General features: G+C 41.8%; 1 protein-coding gene across 16 annotated transcripts in view; it reads left to right on the forward strand.

Annotated features, from left to right (window-relative positions):
- CELF2 (CUGBP Elav-like family member 2) overlaps positions 1–18,862 on the forward strand; it is a 704,551-nt gene that overhangs the window by 517,391 nt on the left and 168,298 nt on the right. For 15 of the 16 annotated variants that reach the window (XM_066384983.1, XM_066384978.1, XM_066384976.1 and 12 more), the window contains one exon: positions 13,122–13,318. In XM_066384983.1, the coding sequence (XP_066241080.1) occupies positions 13,141–13,318 (178 nt within the window). In that variant the 5' untranslated portion in view covers positions 13,122–13,140. Of the gene's footprint in view, positions 1–12,818; positions 12,956–13,121; positions 13,319–18,862 lie in introns of those variants that run through there. The other variant, XM_066384982.1, reaches the window with a different exon arrangement.

Here is an 18,862-nt window from a genome sequence, read left to right on the forward strand (position 1 = left end):
CTTTAAAAAATGTCATAGGAATTTTGATGGGAATTGCATTAAATTTATATGTTACTTTGGGTAATATGGCCATTTTAATTATATTTATTCTTCCTATCCAAGAACAAGGAATATTTTTCCATCTCATTGTGTCTTTTTCTATTTCTCTTAGCAATGCCTTGTAGTTTTCTTTATATAGGTCCTTTACATTCTTTGTTATGTTTATTCCTAGGTATTTTATTTTTTTTGTTGCAAACGTGAAGGGGATTATTTTTTTGAGTTCGTTTTCTAATATTTCATTGTTGGCATATAGAAAGGCTATGGACTTCTGTATGTTAATTTTGTATTCTGCGACCTTACTGTATTGGTTTATTGTTTTTAGTAATCTTTTTGTGGAATCCTTTGGGTTTTCGATGTATAGGATCATATCATCAGCAAAAAGTGATACCTTTACTTCTTCTTTTCCGATATGGATGCCTTTTATTTCTTTGTCTTGTCTGATTGCTCTGGCCAGCACTTCTAGCACCACGTTAAATAAGAGTGGAGAGAGTGGACACCCCTGTCGTGTTCCTGATTTAAGGTGGAAAGTCCTCAGTTTTATGCCATTTAATATGATGTTGGCTGATGGTTTATCATATATGGCCTTTATTATGTTGAGATATTTTCCTTCTATACCCATTTTGTTGAGAGTCTTAAACATAAAATTGTGTTGTATTTTATCGAAAGCCTTTTCTGCATCTATTGATAAGATCATGTGGTTTTTGTTCTTTGTTTTGTTGATATGATGTATTACGTTAACTGTTTTACGTATGTTGAACCATCCTTGAGATTCTGGGATGAATCCCACTTGATCATGATGTATTATTTTTTTAATATGTTGTTGTATTCGATTTGCCAGTATTTTGTTTAGTATTTTAGCATCTGCATTCATTAGAGATATTGGTCTGTAGTTTTCTTTCTTTGTGCCATCCTTGCCAGGTTTTGGTATGAGGGTTATGTTGGCCTCATAAAATGTGTTTGGAAGTATTGCTTCTTCTTCAATTTTTTGGAAGACTTTGAGTAGAATAGGAACCAAGTCTTCTTTGAATGTTTGATAGAATTCACTAGTATAACCATCTGGACCTGGACTTTTATTTTTGGGGAGGTTTTTAATAGTTTTTTCTATTTCCTCCCTGCTGATTGGTCTGTTTAGGCTTTCTGCTTCTTCATGACTCAGTTTAGGAAGGTTGTATTGTTCTAGGAATTTATCCATTTCTTCTAGATTGTTGTATTTGGAGGCATATAGTTTTTCATAGTATTCTACAATAATTCTTTGTATATCTATGATGTCTCTGGTGATCTCTCCTCTTTCATTTTGGATTTTATTTATTTGAGTCCTGTGTCTTTTTTCCTTGGTGAGTCTTGCCAAGGGTTTGTCAATTTTGTTGATCTTTTCAAAGAAGCAGCTCCTTGTTTTATTGATATTTTCTATAGTTTTTCTGTTCTCTATTTCGTTTATTTCTGCTCTGATTTTTATTATCTCCTTTCTTCGGCTGGTTTTGGGTTGTCTTTGTTCTTCTTTTTCTAGTTCCTTAAGGTGTGAAGTTAAGTGGTTTACTTCGGCTCTCTCTTGTTTGTTCATATAGGCCTGAAGTGATATGAACTTTCCTCTTATTACTGCTTTTGCTGCATCCCAGAGATTCTGATATGTCGTATTTTCATTTTCATTTGTTTGTATATATCTTTTGATCTCTGCGCTTATTTCTTCTTTGACCCATTCATTTTTTAAAAGTATGTTGTTTAATTTCCACAATTTTGTGGGTTTTTCCCCCTCTTTTTTACAGTTGAATTCTAGTTTCAAGGCTTTATGATCAGAGAATATGCCTGGCACAATTTCAATTTTTTTAAATTTGCTGATATTGTCTTTGTGGCCTAACATATGGTCAATTCTTGAGAATGTTCCATGTACACTAGAGAAAAATGTATACTCTGTCGCTTTGGGATGAAGTGTCCTGTAGATGTCTATCATATCCAGTTGTTCTAGTATTTCATTTAAGGCCACTATATCTTTATTGATTCTCTGTTTGGATGACCGATCTAGAGCTGTCAGCGGTGTATTGAGGTCTCCAAATATGATTGTATTTTTGTCAGTTTTTGTTTTAAGGTCAATAAGTAGCTGTCTTATATATTTTGGTGCTCCTTGGTTTGGTGCATATATATTAAGGATTGTTATGTCTTCTTGATTCAGTGTCCCCTTAATCATTATGAAATGACCGTTTTTGTCTCTGAGTACTTTTTCTGTCTTGTAGTCAGCATTATTAGATATGAGTATTGCTACACCTGCTTTTTTTTGGGTGTTGTTTGCTTGGAGTATTGTTTTCCAGCCTTTCACTTTGAATTTGTTTTTATCCTTGTTGCTTAGATGAGTTTCTTGTAGGCAGCATATAGTTGGATTTTCTTTTTTAATCCATTCTGCTACTCTGTGTCTTTTTATTGGTAAGTTTAATCCATTTACATTTAGTGTAATTATTGACACTTGTGGGTTCCCTATTGCCATTTTATAAATTGCTTTCTGTTAGTTTTGTATCTTGTTTGATTCTTCTCTTTTGTTTTTCTATCATTTGTTTTTGTTTGTTTGTATTCCATACTTCTTTCCTCTGTTGCTACCTTTTTTAAGTCAAGTGTTTTTGTGGTGGTTTTTTCAAGGGTGGTTACCATTAAGTAATGAAAAGGGTACCTACCATATTCATTGTAGTACCCTTTCTTATGAGTATTTCTGCGCTTCATCGTCCTTTGCTACTGTTAATCTTCATCCTTTCTCCCCCTTTTTTTTCCTTTTGATGTCACAGTTTAAGTTTGGTTTTATTGTGTTCTTGGTGGAGCTGTTACTTGTGGTTATGTTTTCTTTTGTTCTTTGAATCTGGTTGGAAAACCCCCTTTAGTATTTCCTGGAGTGGGGGCTTTCTGATGATAAATTCTCTCATCTTTTCTGTATTTGTGAATATTTTTATATCTCCTTCGTACTTGAAGGATAGCTTTGATGGGTATAGTATTCTTGGCTGAAAGTTCCTCTCTTTCAGGGCTTTAAATATTGGGGTCCACTCTCTTCTAGCTTGTAGAGTTTCTGCTGAGAAATCTGATGATAATCTAATAGGCCTTCCTTTATATGTTGTATTCTTCTTTTCCCTGGCTGCCTTGAGAATTTTTTCTTTGTCATTGGTTTGTGTCATCTTCATTATGATGTGCCTTGGAGTGGGTTTGTTGTGGTTAAGAAAACTCGGTGTTCTGTTTGCTTCTTGAATTTGAGGCTTTAATTCTTTCCACAGGCTTGGGAAGTTCTCATCTATTATTTGTTTGAGTATATTCTCCATTCCATTTTCTTTCTCTTCTCCCTCTGATATACCTATTATTCTTATGTTATTCTTTCTGATGGAGTCAGACAATTCCTGTAGGGCTTTCTCGTTTTTTATTATTTTTGAGTCTCTTTCTTCTTCTCTCTGTTGTGCCTCAAGTTGCTTGTCTTCTATTTCACTGATCCTGTCTTCTATCTGGGCTGTTCTATTAGCTAAGCTTGCTACCTCGTTTTTCATCTCTTGAATTGAGTTTTTCATTTCTGTTTGATTTGTTTTTATAGTTTCAATTTCCTTGGTAATATATTCTTTGTGATCGTTGAGTTGTTTTCTGATTTCCCTAAATTGCCTTTCTGTGTTTTCTTGTATATCTCTGAGTATTTTTAAGATTTCTATTTTAAATTCTCTGTCATTTGGCTCCAAGGCTTCCAATATGTTAAATCTTTTCTCCATAGATTTTTCCACATCAATTTGCGTTACCTCTCTGTCTTTTGTATCCATAATGTTCGATTTCCTTTTTCTTATTGGCATCTGAAGGTGGTCTTGATGATAGTGTTAATTAGAATTAATAAAAAATAAAAAGGAAAAAAAGAAAAAAAGAAAAAAAAAAGGAAAACACTCCACAAAAAAAAAAGTAATAATTTATTATTTCCCCCTTTTTTTCTCTCTTCTCTTCCCCTCCTCTCACCTCCTTAGGGAAATATCGTGATGACCTGTGAATTATACTATGCCAAATGGAACAAAAACTGCCTATAATGGAGGGCCTGATTTGGGGTGAAGAGTTCAAGGGGCAAAAAAGGGATTAGGGACCCACTAAATACAAAAAAAAAAAAAGGGAGAAAATCTTAGACAAGCATAAAATGATTTGCCTGTAAGTGATGGTCGACCAAGAGATATAATGATAGGGATGAGAGGGAAACAGAAAAAAGGAGAGAAAAACTGTAATTAAAGAAGAAAAAAACAAAAATAAAAACAATAAGCAAAAATCTGTTGTATTAAGTGGAGCGAAGACTAAATACAATGGAGACTTTGGGTTGGGAGGAATGCCAGTGAGCCAAAAAGCAATGCAAAAAGTGCCCAAAATGCCACAAAAACAAACAAATAAAGAAAAACCAAGAACAAAAGCAGAAGAAGAAAAAAAAGAACACCACCACCAAAAAAACCCCCACAAAAACTTGAGTCCCAAATCAAACAATCTGTTCGCGATTGAGGCCTAAATGGGAGGAAAAGCAAAAGGAGAAAAGAAGAAATGAATAGAAAGGAAAAAATAAGAGTAAGAGAGAAACGAAGGAATAAAAAAAGGAAAGGAAAAAAAAAAAACAAAAGGGGAGAGAGTGAGAGTCAAGGGCCCCGGAGTGCAACCCCAAAGGAGAGCTAGGATGAAGAAAAGAAACAAAATGTAACACTCATGGGCAGTGTAGTTCAAGAAAAGGGTAGCATAAGATGGGCAGAGAGCAAAAGGACCGAGGTGGAAGAAATAGAAACAACAACAAAGGCAACAAAATAGAAGAAAGAAACAACAACAACAAAGAATTAGTGGAACAAGTTATAAAGTCTGTGGATTTTTCTTGATTTTGAGAGGTTAACTTCTTCCTTTTTTCTTTTCTCTCCCTCTTTCTGGTCGGTGACTCTATACCCCAGGTTCTGCCCCTATGTCACTCTTAGGTAGGAATTTGCAGTTGATGGGATTCTATGGCAATGTCATATAATTGGCTTTAGTCTCGCTGGTAGTCAAGGCTTGTTGGCGTTTGCAGAGTCCAACAATGAGAGAGTTTGCTTTCCTGGAGTCTCTTTCCTAGTCTCCCCTTCCTGAATTAGCAGCCTGATGATCCAGCTATGAGGCTGCCACTGCTTCTGTCTGGGGAGTAAGACGCTCAAAGAGCTGGGAAATCCCCACTCTATCCTCACTCAGTGCAAGGCTCTGGGTAAGGCTTTGGGAGTCAGAGCCTCCAGCGTAATCAGGTGGGGCTGGGAGTCAATTGTTGTCAAGGTGACTGTTCAGCGCCTATCATTCAGTTGGACCACTCAACCCAGGCTTTCCACACTTGGTAGCCTGTTTTGGCTGGGATGAAGAAGCACTAGTCGCTGTTTGCTTTATGGATCTTAATATCTGCCAAGTCCCTCTTGTTAGGAATATCCCTGAATATGGAGGCTCTGTCAATCAGAAGTTGCCCCCGCCCCTTTTGCGAAAGGCACTGAAAAATATCACGCCTCTTGTCTTGGATCGCTGAACTGGGAGAGATGTTATCAATTAGAGCCCCGTGGGTGCGTAGATTTCGTGGGTTAAGCTAATTTCAGTGATTGGATCCGCAGCTGTGCTCCAAAAAGAATTTCAGGCTGCCTGCGCCGCCCCTCCCCCAACGCTTGATTGTTAGCTTGAATGGCTGGGTGAGGTGCCCCGCCCCCGGAGAGAATCTCCTGACTAGGAAGGACAGCCTTGGTGCCCGCGCGGCACGGGGCGTGCGCGCGGTTTCTCAGCACGCCAGTGGACGGGGACCGCGGCACAGGGCGCGCGCGCGTGTGGACGGGGACCGGGCACTTGCGCGGTTTCTCAGCACGCCAGTGGACGGGGACCGCGGCACGGGGCGCGCGCGGGTTTCTCCGCACGCCAGTGGACGGGGACCGCGGCGCGGGGCGAGTGCGCGGTTTCTCCGCATGCCAGTGGCCGGGGACCGCGGCTCGGGGGTGCACGCGGTTTCTCAGCACGCCAGTGGACGGGGCCTCTCTGGATCGCGGCACCGGGCGTGCGGTTTCTCGTCACACCAGTGGTCGGACCGCGGCACGGGGGGCCGCCCGTGCGCGGCTTCTCAGGGTATGCTCGGATGGCCGCCAGTGCCCAGGCTGCTGTCCCCGAGTGTGGGCGGGCAGCTGCACGTTTGGGTTGACTCACCACAGGTGTACTCCCTCCTGGGCAACAGTCCCTCTGCTTTCAGTGTGTGTGTGGAAGTCCTGAATGCTCCGAGGATAAATTTTTCTGTTTCTAGTTGATAAATTAGTTGAGATTTTGGGGAGATCTGTCGGACGCGCTGCTCACGGCGCCATTTCCGTGACGTCACTCTCCACGATAATGATTTTAAACAGTGTGCCACAAGCATTGTTAATCATGAAACACCTGACTATTAGTCAGGGGCACTGTGTCTTTTCCTTTAGATTGACTGTCAAATAAAAATGACAATAGCCAACACAGCAGTAGTCATCTAATGTGACTGAATCAAAATTATACCCTATTTTTTTTGTCAGATCGGTAAAAATATATATATTTTTGGTGTGCTGCCAAATTTTAGTAATTACTTTATGTGTGCTATAAGATGAAAGAGCTTGAAAATTGTTGACTTAGGGTACCATTTGATCCAGTCAATCATCTGTGAACTCAGCCAATCTACAGAGGCCTCTCCTCAGATTTGGGGCCCCATTCTGTATGGATGTGACTCAGATCACTTTGAATACACTTGATAAACGGTAGCAATACCTTCCAGGTAAATATAGGCATGCCATTGGTTTATCATCTCATTGGTGAGAAAACATACTTAGAGATTTTGTTGAGTCTACCAGAATCATTCAGCAGCCCAGGATTCCACTGAGATGTGGCTGCATCAGCCAGTAGCAAAGCTGCTGTGTTCAAAGGCAGTCACAGAAAATGGAGGCTGTCTTCATGGTGACCCCAAAATGGTGCATTTTCAAAGGGAGGACCTATTCCTAGTGCATGAGGTTGGATGACAGCCAATTCCTTTTCCCAAACTGAGAGGTTGTGGTGCATTTAGAGCAGAGGGCGGAGGCTCCTGGGCGGGGCCTTGTCCAAGGCTCTGGTGTAGTCTTCACGGGGTGGGAATGAGCTGGTTTTCTATCCGGGGACCACATTGCCAGTCAGTTGAGGAGAGAATTTGGTATTTAAATAATAACAGCAACAAGGACAATGAATGTAAAAGACGGTTCATAACACTGAATTCCGTGCCCATTCTGCTACCCACCAGAAGGCACCAGGCCCATCACTGGGTTCTTTCCGCTCTTCCCTCCTTCAACTCAGTCTTGGGTAATTTCCTCTGATCACGAAACAAAGCCTGTTTCTTCGTGTGCTGTTATTTAAGTACAAGTGATGTTTAAAAAAAAAATTCCTGGGCCCTTTGAAAGAGCGGCCTGTCAGCTGACTGGAATGATGGGACTGCAGTTGGGATATTAGGAAGAATTAGCACAAATGGAGAGAGAGGACGCTTTGGCAGCAGCCCCAGCACACGAGCCGCGCAGCGGCTCTGCCTGAGCCTGCAGGCTGCTCTCAGCAGTGCAGGTGACACCTTGTCAGCTCCCCAGCCCATGTTCACTTATGAGACCCCGGGGACTAAATTGGACACAGGCAGGGAATCCACCCAACATTTCAGACAGCTGGTCATGTTATGAAATTATCTTTTCCATGTCTCATCATCTGGGTCCAAACTGTAACTGTTGAACTACAGGAATTAAGAGCCAGAGGGAAATTGTTTTGCTCTTTGTGTTACAAGTGAAGAAACTGAGATACAGAGTGGCTGTATGAGTTGCTTGGGACCCCACAGTTAATGTAATGCTAAGTCACAAGAGCCCCGCCTGCCAGCCTGACCTCCGACTGCTGTCCCCCTGACCTGCTACCTGTGCTTCAAGTCTCCATGCCCCTTTCCTGCCTCCTCCTTCCTATTTTCCCCAAACAACGTCCTGATGAAACAATGTTTTACTGAATCTCAACTCTAATTAGTTATTTTTAAAAGGCATATTTGCACTTAGAACTATTTTAATGTAAAGTGAAATAAAATTAAAAATTCAGTTTCTCAGTTGAACTAGCCACTTTTCAAGTCTTTAGTAGCTACATGTAACTAGTGGCTACCATGTTGGATTACAACATTTCTGTCATTGCAAAGAGTTGGACAGAACTGATACAGGACAAAAAAGCAAAGCGGATAAAAAGTATGGGAATAATAAGATTATTAAGTACCAGGGAAATTAGATATCTCTGCAGAATTTTTCAAAGACAAGGGACTTTTGTGTTTTAGTTTCAGGTTTATATATCTTCTGAAGGTGGCATTTTATATCTTTTTTTTCAGCCTTAATATAATTATTTATAGCCACTTGGCATTTTTCATACCCTTTCTGTAAGTTTGTTGTTCTTCCTTTTATGTAAATAAAGGAGATATAATGCAGGAGCTTGCTACCCAAGGAACAAAAGAAAGAATACAAATGCCAATTCTTTAGTTTACATTTTCCAGGGGAAATAAACATTAACTTGCAATTCTCTTGGCCATATAAAAGCTTGTTGTCCTCAAATTAATAATCTTAAGAATACATTTCAATCAATTATTATAATTTTAATATTTTGCTGTGTAGAGTAATCTCCAAGGATTTTGCATATCCTCTTGATCTACTTCTCTTGACTCCAAAATAGAGTGAGGAAGTAGGTCAGTGCCTGTGCCGAAAGCAGAAAGTAAGCACTCTCGTTTTCTTCCTGATATTTCCCTCTTGGCTCTGAGACGGATACGACCAGTGCCCACTGGCTCAGTGCTCTCTAAGTTGTAGGTCCCGTTCCATATGGGATCCATGTGGGAGGAGCCTTTTCTTTGGCTCTGTGCCAAGAGCAGAAGTGGAATTGGCACTCAGGATCTGGTTGTAGTTTGTAGAACTGGTGCCAGCAGAGATGTATGTGCTGTGTCTAGGGCCTGCATGTGGCCACTGAATCCACAGGGAACATCCCCCTAGAGAAACTCAGTTCATGGAATAGTAAGCAATGGCAGTTGGCCTTTACATCTTAATGTGTCCAGATTCTACAGTCATCTCTTCTTAAGGGTGGACATAGGAATGACTCTCAATTACTTTATTTCCAAAATGGGGGTCATGATGTTGGATGTCAAACCCAGCAAAGGTTTCTAGAAAAGAGTAGGCCCTTAATAAATATTTTCTGAATGTTCTACAGTATTTATTGTTTTATTAAATTTATTGCAGTGACATTAGTTAATAGTATCATGTAGGTTTCAGGTGTACATTTCTATGATACATAATCTGTGTAGTATGTTCTGTGCCCATATTTATTTAAATATTAAATATTTGAATTTGAATTAATCCCTGCACTGTAGTGGGTGCTGAGGATGTCTGGGAAGTGCAGAGAAGTGAACTAGTCTCGTTTTCTAAGCCTGATATCAAATTCTAGTAAATAAATCTTACTGAGAGTATTGCTGAGATTTGGGCTATCTGTTCCTATGATTACCCCTTTGAAGCACAGTGGCTCTCCTGTGACCTCTGGCAAGTACCCCCAAAGTTTAGCTGTTGGACACACAATATCTGGCTTACTTAGAAATGTCAGTGCTGACAGCCCCATGAAGACAAAAGAAGTCAGTAAGTCTTTGCTAGAAATGAATCTCGGCCAGGCAGAAATTTGGGAATCCAAAGCAGAAGGAGCTTGTAGGCATTGGAATAAAGTTAACCAACTGTTACAGTACCATGGGGCATGGGATTCAGCAATATGTCAATTGTGAGTGGGTGGGACACCTCTCCTGCACAGAAACTTTCCATGGGGAAGATGTACTGTTGTTGTTGTTGTTGTTGATTTATAAAGCAACTAGACATCTTGGATTTACTTAAGGGATTGTTATGCAAATTTGATAGGAATCTTTGGGACAGTTTGCAAAATGCAAGTAGTTAAGGAGGGATGTAGATGAGAATGAGAGGCGCTTATTGAGGTGACTCTGTGGGAATAGAGAGAAAGGGAATCTGTGGAGATGCAGACACCCATGTAATTACTGAGAAAATGTGAGCTGTAATGCAATCTTTACAGACTCTCAAGTTCTGCATTTCCCACAGATAGAAAGAAGACAGGTGTGTGTGTTACTTGCAGTGTTACATTTTATTTGGCAGTGGGATTCCAGGGACCCAGTAAGTCTTGTTCTTGGCCTTGTCTTCTCATAGACTTTCAATGAGCTGTACACTCTTAGGCCAAGGCAGACCCGATGCAATATCTGGCCATATGATGGATTAGAAGTATTTTGTACCTTGGGGCCCACTAGACCTAGGTTTGAATTCTACTGCTATAATTTATAAGCTGATAATTTTAGGAAAGGAGCTTATGTCTCAGATATTTGCAACTGGAAAATAATATGTTCCCTAGGATGTTATAAGGATTAGAAATAATGTATGTAAAGCACCTAGCACAGTATCTGGCTTATAAATGTTCATTAAAAGATACATATTATTATTATTATTTAGGATATGAGTTGTGTTTAAGTCTATACTATGAGAAAATTTGGATTGCAAAGTAGACGTGTGATGGTCACTCATTTCAAGTACATCACAACCGCAAAGAAGAGATTAAAAATAGAAATAGCTAACACTTATTAGAAACTCTGGGCCATGTCCTTTATAAACCATGTGACTGAAGGAGATGGAGTTTGTATTCCCATTTTACAGATGAAGAGTCTGAGACCTAGAGTGGCAGTTAGGAAGAGGTGATACTAGGATTCAGAGCCCATGCCCTCAGCTCCAACACCCCACTTCCTCAGGATGATAAGAGGTCATCAGCCATTTCTGAAGTGTGGCTGGTGGGAGAGGGGTTATCAGTATGGGCTCACCAACATAAAGACCTCAGTTTCTTCTGCGTTATGTTCCTCGGTGAATGCATTTTTTGAGAAAGTGAAAATGTCCTCTCATTTGGAGAGACATTCAGGAATGCTTGCTCTAGAATTCTGAGTCTAGATATTAGGACTGTCTCCTCTCACCTAGCTCCTCCATCGCATTAACTGCTCTGTACAGCCACGATGCAGAGGCCCCATGTTTTTGAACTTCTCTTCTGTGTTAGTTGAGACCTGTGGCAATGCCTTCCTCTTTTCGTTCTAGCTGATTGTCAACAGCACTAACCACAAGTCCTTCCTGTCCCAGAAATAAGTCTTGCCACACTTGAAGCTCTCAGCAAGCTGTGAACGCTGCATTCTGCTCTGTGCTGGGCTCTGTCACCTCCACCCCACCAAAGTTAGTTCCATGAGGTTAAAGTGTTTCTTGAATTCTCAAGGGTTGATTTGAAAAGAAGTAAAGATGTACAAGAACAAGATAAACAATTGATCTCTAATATAAACAAGCATTACATTACGCCTAAATTGTTGCAAGAAGAGTTTGCGCTTAATATTTTATTTGGCAGACCATTTTTTATAACAATGAGGTTGATTAGAGAAAGCTCTGAAAGTGATTCAAGGTAGACCATTTGATTGTTTATCTTTAGGATAAAAAAAATAAAGTGGTAAAATAAGGGGATAAAATAAGGGGATAAGAAGTGGAAATTAAAGCCAGGTACTAGTGAAGAGTATTTGCCATCATTTTGAATACCTTCTTATTACTACTCCAAGACTACAGTGAAATGACACCTGCCACAATCAAGTTGTAGTTTATGTGAGCCTTTTCTGGCCTTCCTGTGTCTTAGGCTGGGGGCTGGAGGACCAGCATGGACATGGCTCTGTGGATATCTTGTCTGCCAGGTTTGCACTTGTTTCGGTGCATTTTATTGTCACAGGCTGAGAAGCCAAACCGAGAGCACAGTGCTGTAAATAAAAGCTGCCCAGGGCATTCAGCCCTGTCACTTGGCAGAGTAGGTGGGTTTAGGGGGCATTCTGAGAGTATATGGTTTTGCTTTATTATTAACTGAAGGTCAAATGGGGGGGGGGAATCCAAGTAAAAAATGAATGCTTTCATCATCATAAAATATGGTAATGACTAGAATCACAGGCTCTAAACAAGCCTTTTCTCTTCTAAATGGGGGCTTTGGAAATCTTAAGGAAGATTGATATGTCAAGGTTTATGTTCTTGTTCTTTGTATCATCCTCAAATATTTACTGAAGCTAGGAGAAGAAAAGGCAGACTTTCCTCTTTTCTCTTCCAAACGTGAGATTGTTTAGAACTCAAGTGCAACATCTGGAAGTCAGACATACAGAGAGCAATTTATGGAGTGTGAAAGATTTGAAATATTCAGTGTCCTTTAGCGGGAACTCAACTTTCTGGGGTTGCATTATTTTTTTTTTCCTTGCACAAAGCAGGCAATTCTGAGATCGCCTTTGCTTCTCTGAATTAAATCTTTTGTGCCTGGGTCCCATAAACAATGTGCTTTTTAAAAGGGAGCCCCCTCCCCACCCTGGCCCTTTTCTCCAGCGTAGGCAGCCAATCGGTTGCAGCCAGCCGCATTGCTGGAGCACTTTCCATTCTGAGCAGCAACAACGTACTAATTTGATGCACACATGGATGCCTCGCGCACTCTGCAAATTCATCATCAGCATCTTGCATTAGTCATCTGACCGACTGCCAAGTGTTTCATTTTCTTTTCATGTGACTTTATCATTATCACCTCTCTTCTTCTCCCAAAAATCTCCAAAAAGAGGAGGAGATTGGGGGGGGGGGGGGCATCCAGCAGAAACCCAGCCCTGCCTTTCTTTCCACACGAGAGCCAGTGTGAGGCTGATAAGGCTGTGGATGCGTTGATGGCAGCCTTGCAGAACGAGACCTGCACTTAACTTGCAGCTGCCTCGCGAGCCCGGTTTCAAAATGTCCACGCCCCGGGTGACAGCCGGCAGGGCGCTGCCCTGTGCTCGGGCGGGGTGCTGAGCAGCAGCAGCCTGCAGTGCGAGCCCGCGCCGCTGCCACCGAGGAGCAACCTAATGGTGCCTGTGCTTTGTTTTAGTTCATCAAATTTCTACGAGTCATTAGGCACTTTGCCCCGCGCTCCTCTTCCTCCTCCTTCCGCCTCCCCGCCCCCACCCCTGGCTTTTTTCTTCCTGTCCCTCACCGTGCTGCCCTAACTCTGGCTCCCGGTTCCCGTTTTGACAGTAACGGCACAGCCAGCAAGATGAACGGCGCTTTGGATCACTCAGACCAACCAGACCCAGATGCCATTAAGATGTTTGTCGGGCAGATCCCCCGGTCCTGGTCGGAAAAGGAGCTGAAAGAACTTTTTGAGCCTTACGGAGCTGTCTACCAGATCAACGTCCTCCGGGACCGGAGTCAGAACCCTCCCCAGAGTAAAGGTACAGTCAGCGGGGTGTGCGCGGTCGGGGGCGCCGACGGGTTGTGGGCCTCGTGGGCATCGCGGGAGGGAGGGCTGCGAGGGGGAGCCGCCCGCTGCCCCGGCGCCCGCGGCCGGCCAGCTCCTCCCCGCGCCCCCGCCCGCCCGCCCGCCTCCCAGGCAGGTGGACCGAGCTGGCCAGCCGCGGGGAGGGAGGGGCGGAGGGAGGGGCGCGGCCGCGCCTCTGGCCGGGCGCGTGATTGCTCTCCCGAGGTCACTTTCTAGGCAGCAGGCTGTTCTTCTCCCGCGGAGCGGCTGCCTCTCTGAGGAATAGTCTTTCTCAGCCTTGCATTTAAGGAGAAACTCTTTCTACCCTTACCTTGCCATTATTGCTCATGTAATTACAATTGCATTTCACTTTTCCCATTGCCTGTGGGCATCTTGAAATGCCTTATAAACAGTTGTGATGCCACTGGTCTGAGGAATAAAGGGTATGCTTTTAGGAGGGACATCAATTCTTGGGGTCTAGATGGGCATCTTTAGGTGAAGTGTGTCTTTGGGAAATGGGTAACACCCTAGTGGCCTGAAATAGCATACCTTCAAAATGCTTGTGTTCTACACCCTTAGCAGTGGTAAGATTCACGTGTACAATCTGGTGGGTTTTTGCTGCCTCCATTTTAAGATGAGGGTGATGTTGGGGGCTGGGGGTACAGTTATTAAAAGAGAGAGAAGCCAGAAACCTTTGTGCCACATGGAAGCTTCTGTGAATTGGAGTCATCCTTTGCAAGCTCTGTGCAGACTGAATTTAAATTTTTTCCTCTGTTGCCACTTGGTCTCTGTTGATATTTTAACCTTGCCTTAGTAATCCTGTTCTTTCTCTATTCTTGATCTCTTCTTGGTCTTTTTACCAAGGGCTTTTCTGTTTTTTCTGTGGGTATACACTTCCTTTTTGTCTATATCTTCATATTTCTTTCAGCCTGTTATTTCTATGTAGCCTCTCATGTGCTCATTGTTGAGCACGTGAACATCAGCACACACTTTCCTCTAAGCCTTTTCCTGTCAAGGTGAAGGAATAAGACTAAGGAATCAGTAAAATGCTGACATTTTGTGACTCTGAGAAATGGGCCATTCCTTGTTCCCTATAGTTGCAGAGATCTGACAGGACTTTTTAGAACTTTATAAGATACTTAAAAGCCTGATACTTATGTTACAAAGGTAAACAGACATACCTTCATATTATGTTCATAAGCCTCTCCTTTTCTGTTTCAGAACATAACCACATAACACCCAAGAGTGCTTTCAGAAGAACATATATAAAACTTGGTTATCCCTAACTTGAAAAATAGAACATTAGATATCTAAAACAGAAGGATTAAAAACATCACAAATTAGGGCAGTGTTAAAAGAATCTTTATGGGTCATATTCCTAAACTGTTTGCCTACATGTTTCTCAAATGGAGGAGACTAGAGTTTGTTTTTCAATACTTAACCTTCCACAGTATTCTACTGAAGAAAGACAGTGTAATGCCCTGGACTGGACCTAGCATGCCCTGCTACCATGGAGAATGGTGCCACAGACATCTTTCTTTAGCCAAAAAGAGTACTTGTGTATGGCTTAGTTTGACCATGTCTCTCTTTTTTCTGATGCAGTTTCTTCATTCACTGAATTTTATAAGTAACTTCATTAAAATAGTATGTGTGAGCCCACAGCCTTGGAGGGGAAGGGAAAGCTGATGAGGGCTTTTTGAGCCCATGCTGTGTACCACGTCCTATGTTAGGAGTTTTACATGGGTTTTCTTATCTAGGTCTTACTGAAATCCTGAAAGTAGGTGGTATTAGTCACATTTTTGCAGATGAGGCTCAGAAAAAGTTAAGAAATGTAGCCCAGTTTACCCAGCAACGAAGAGGCGTAATAGAAACTGGAGCACAGTCCATCTGTCTTCGTGTGCGACACCATCTTGCCTTTCCATGAGATGAGGTCACAAACCAGCCTTGCTCTGCTCCATTTCAGGGTTGGTCAGAGGCCTTTTCCTTTACCTAAGTGTTCTCCAAGTGAAAAGAAGGAATTCTGCCCTTTAAGAGCAGGGTTGATTTGGGTCTGTCTTTGTGTTTAGTTTTTATCCTCATGAGTTTAGATTGTACATCACTCTAACTCATGGTATCATGGCATAAAAGTTACAGATGAAATCATTCAAATCTTACCTTTGGAAATATAGGTCAGTTCTCATTACTGTGAACTCCAAATCTTACATCAAATATTGCCTGAAGTACATGGGCTGTCAGCCAAAGCTTGAAAAGGTTTTTTGTTATACAGACATCTCTGTTGTAACGGTATTTGTTATGATGGGATTTGAGCTGTATAATGACATAATGACATTCCTCTCGGAGGATTAGAGCTCTTAGCTGCTTACATATAGAGACCAACACCACTATTTTTCTTTACACTGATACCCATGTGTGTCATATGTCATTTACCTTTTGTATGTAGAATAGGACCCCACATTTACATTGGTCCTGACTCTACCAACAGAGTACAGTTACCATGTTTTCTCATGATGTCAGAGCCTCAGAGCTTAGAATTTAAAAGCACACTCTGAATGTGGTTTAAATGATCTAAGTGATGTTTTTGGAGTGGCCTTGAATCATTGCCTTAACACATCAGTGATTCCAAGGAAGGAGACTAGGTCAGGGTGTCACCTAATCCAGGTGAATCAGATTTTTCTCTCACTTTGCATCTGATGTTCTGTTTAAAAACTTTGTTCCATTTATGAAATCATCCTTTAAGAGCTAGAGCCCAAGCTTTCTGTTTCTTCTCCCTGTGTATATGTTGATCATGTGGCCTCAGCAACTCTGAGGAACCTGGCAAAGCCAACTATCCCACCTACTAGGACTCATGGAGAGGTTATTTTATTCCATGATTATTGGTCAAGTATATGGATATTGAGAAATACCACATAGTGGTTAAGAGCATGGCTTTTGAAGTCAGACAAGCTTAACTTCAATTCCTAACTCTATCACTCCTGTGTGTTGCCCTTGGGCATATTATTAATCATATATTAATCACATATTAATCACATCTAAAAGTGAAGACAGTCTTCATAGGGTTGCTGAAATGGGGTTATATGCTTTCACAGAGCTGGAATATGGCAGGAGCTTTGTGGTAGTGGTGGTTATTATAATTATTATCATCTTCTGTGTCCCCAAGAATTTGAAATTTAAAAGGGACAATACAGAGAGTACACAGGTAACTATAATCTAAAAGAATGTGAAATGAGAGAAAGTAAGGAAGAGATGAGCATACTTGAACTCTGGAAGTTCAAGGGAGAAATGGATCACTTGCAGCTAGGAGATAGGAAAAGATGGCATCTCTACCAAATCTTGGGGGGGGGGGGAGTATTTCAGTAAACAAAAACAATGCTTGACCATGCCACGTGGATAAACTGGCCTGATTCAGGCATGGAGGTGGGAAGATAAAGAATGGCTTCTGGGATTTATGAATTCTTCCAGAGTTCAGAGGAAATGTAAAAATACATGAAATGGAAGAAGGGAAGGTCACAATGTCTAGAAATACAGTCTTGGTTCAGTTCTTAGAGCAGCGGTTCTCAACCTGTGGGTCACGACCCCAGCGGGGGTCGAACGACCAAAACACGAGGTCACCTAAAGCCATCGGGTTGAGAACCGCTGTCTTAGAGGATCTTAATTCTCAGGCTAAAATATTTGCATTTTGTTTGTTAGATGTGGAAGGCAAGAGGAGCTGAGAGATTGATGCAGTTTGCTGTCTGAAGTACTGTACATTGAATTAAACAGGGACACTCTCTGTCATGGCCACGGAGAGGGAAGAATTGAGTGGTACGGACATGACTGTGTGGAAGGAAGAAGACTGGCTGACTAAATTGAGGCAATGATGACCAAGAGGTTTTGGCTTAACTGGGAAAGATGGGGAAAACAGTCAGCGATGGTGGGGATGGGGAAGAAGAATATTCAGTTCAGTTTTGATTGTGTTGTGTCCATGCGGAATTAAGGAAACACACTTTGTCAAAACAAAACCGATGGGACCAGGAGGACGCCTCAAACTGCCTGGCAGTATCTGAGTGCCTCATAGCCCCAGTTCGCTTTATTATATAGACCTATGCAAATCAACGACCCTGATACAAAGTTGCACATCAAAGGCTAAGACAGGAACTCTCCCAAGGCAAAAACAGGATACCTTAGTGAAATTTACAAACATCTGAAACAAACAAAAGAGTCAGAGGAAGGGCATGTATATTGCTTCCTGCAACCCAAGGAAGGAAGTGGAGTGGGTGCAAATACTCAGCATCAAAGCTAAATATGGAGATAAAGGGGGGAGAACTTAGCCCCCTGCCAAACCTCGAATCTATAATGGCTTTTTACCATTAATGGTCCACAACACATGGGGACAGAGAAGAGTCAAGCAGGATGCAGGCCAAAGACAATGCCATTGGACTTGGTGGTTGGGAGGACTTGAGAACATTTCAGAACAGTGGAGTTTGGAGTTGGGAAAGAATTGTTAGGTTTACACACAGGCCTGTGAGTGGAGACTACACATTCTAGTAGCCTGGTCATAAAAGAAAGAGAGCTTGGATATAGCTTGTTTTTATAAAAAACAAGATAACAAGGTGGAGTAGAAGGCAGTGGTGAAGGTGTAAGGATGATAGGAACCAGGGTCCCTGACGAGACAGGAGGAGTGGCTGAGAGCATGTGTTAGAGGGCAGAAAGGGCAGTTAGCGGGAAATAACCCAGAGCAAATTTTGGTCTAATGGGGAAAATGGACAATCAGGACAGATCCCTTCTGTCTTCTCAGTAGACAGTACTTTTCTTAGAAGGTGAGGTAGAGTTGAAGACTTAAGAAGAATAGAAAAGGTTTAAAACGATAGCTTTGGAAAATCCAATAGGCAGTGGTTCCCAACCCCCAGGCCGCAGACTGGCACCAATCCGTGGGCCATTTGGTACCGGTCCTCAGAGAAATAATAAATAACTTACATTATTTCCGTTTCATTTATATTTAAGTCTGAACGATGTTTTATTTTTAAAAAATGACCAGATTCCCTCTGTTAAATCCATCCATCTAAGACTCACTCTTGATGCTTGTCTCGTAAGTTCGACAATTATATTTAAAAATACCACAGTTTTTACGCGAGTCCCATAATTTTATTTTGTGCATTTATCCGTCCCACCCTAAAGGCCGGTTCGTGAAAATATTTCCTGATATTAAACCAGTCTGTAGCCCAAAAAAGGTTGGAGACCACTGCCAATAGGGGAAAGAATAGCAGGGTTATTGGAGAGCAGGATGGGCCCACTTATATTTGGGCTGTGTTGATTTTGAGTGGGTCTTAGTAGTTGTGGTTCTGTGACTGTCCATCCATGGGTGAGCAGAACAATAGAATCATCGGGAAATCTGAGTTGGAAATGACCCAGACAGATGTGGTAGAAGGTCAGGAAGGATATTGAATGCACTACTAGAGTGTTCTCTAAGGTCTAAGGACAGAAGCCTGTAAAGTCTGAAGAAAAAGGAAGGGCTGAGAAGTTGGAGATCATGAATGAGGGA

The sequence above is a fragment of the Saccopteryx leptura genome, chromosome 5 (assembly GCF_036850995.1).
Source record: "Saccopteryx leptura isolate mSacLep1 chromosome 5, mSacLep1_pri_phased_curated, whole genome shotgun sequence".
Lineage (NCBI taxonomy): Eukaryota > Metazoa > Chordata > Mammalia > Chiroptera > Emballonuridae > Saccopteryx > Saccopteryx leptura.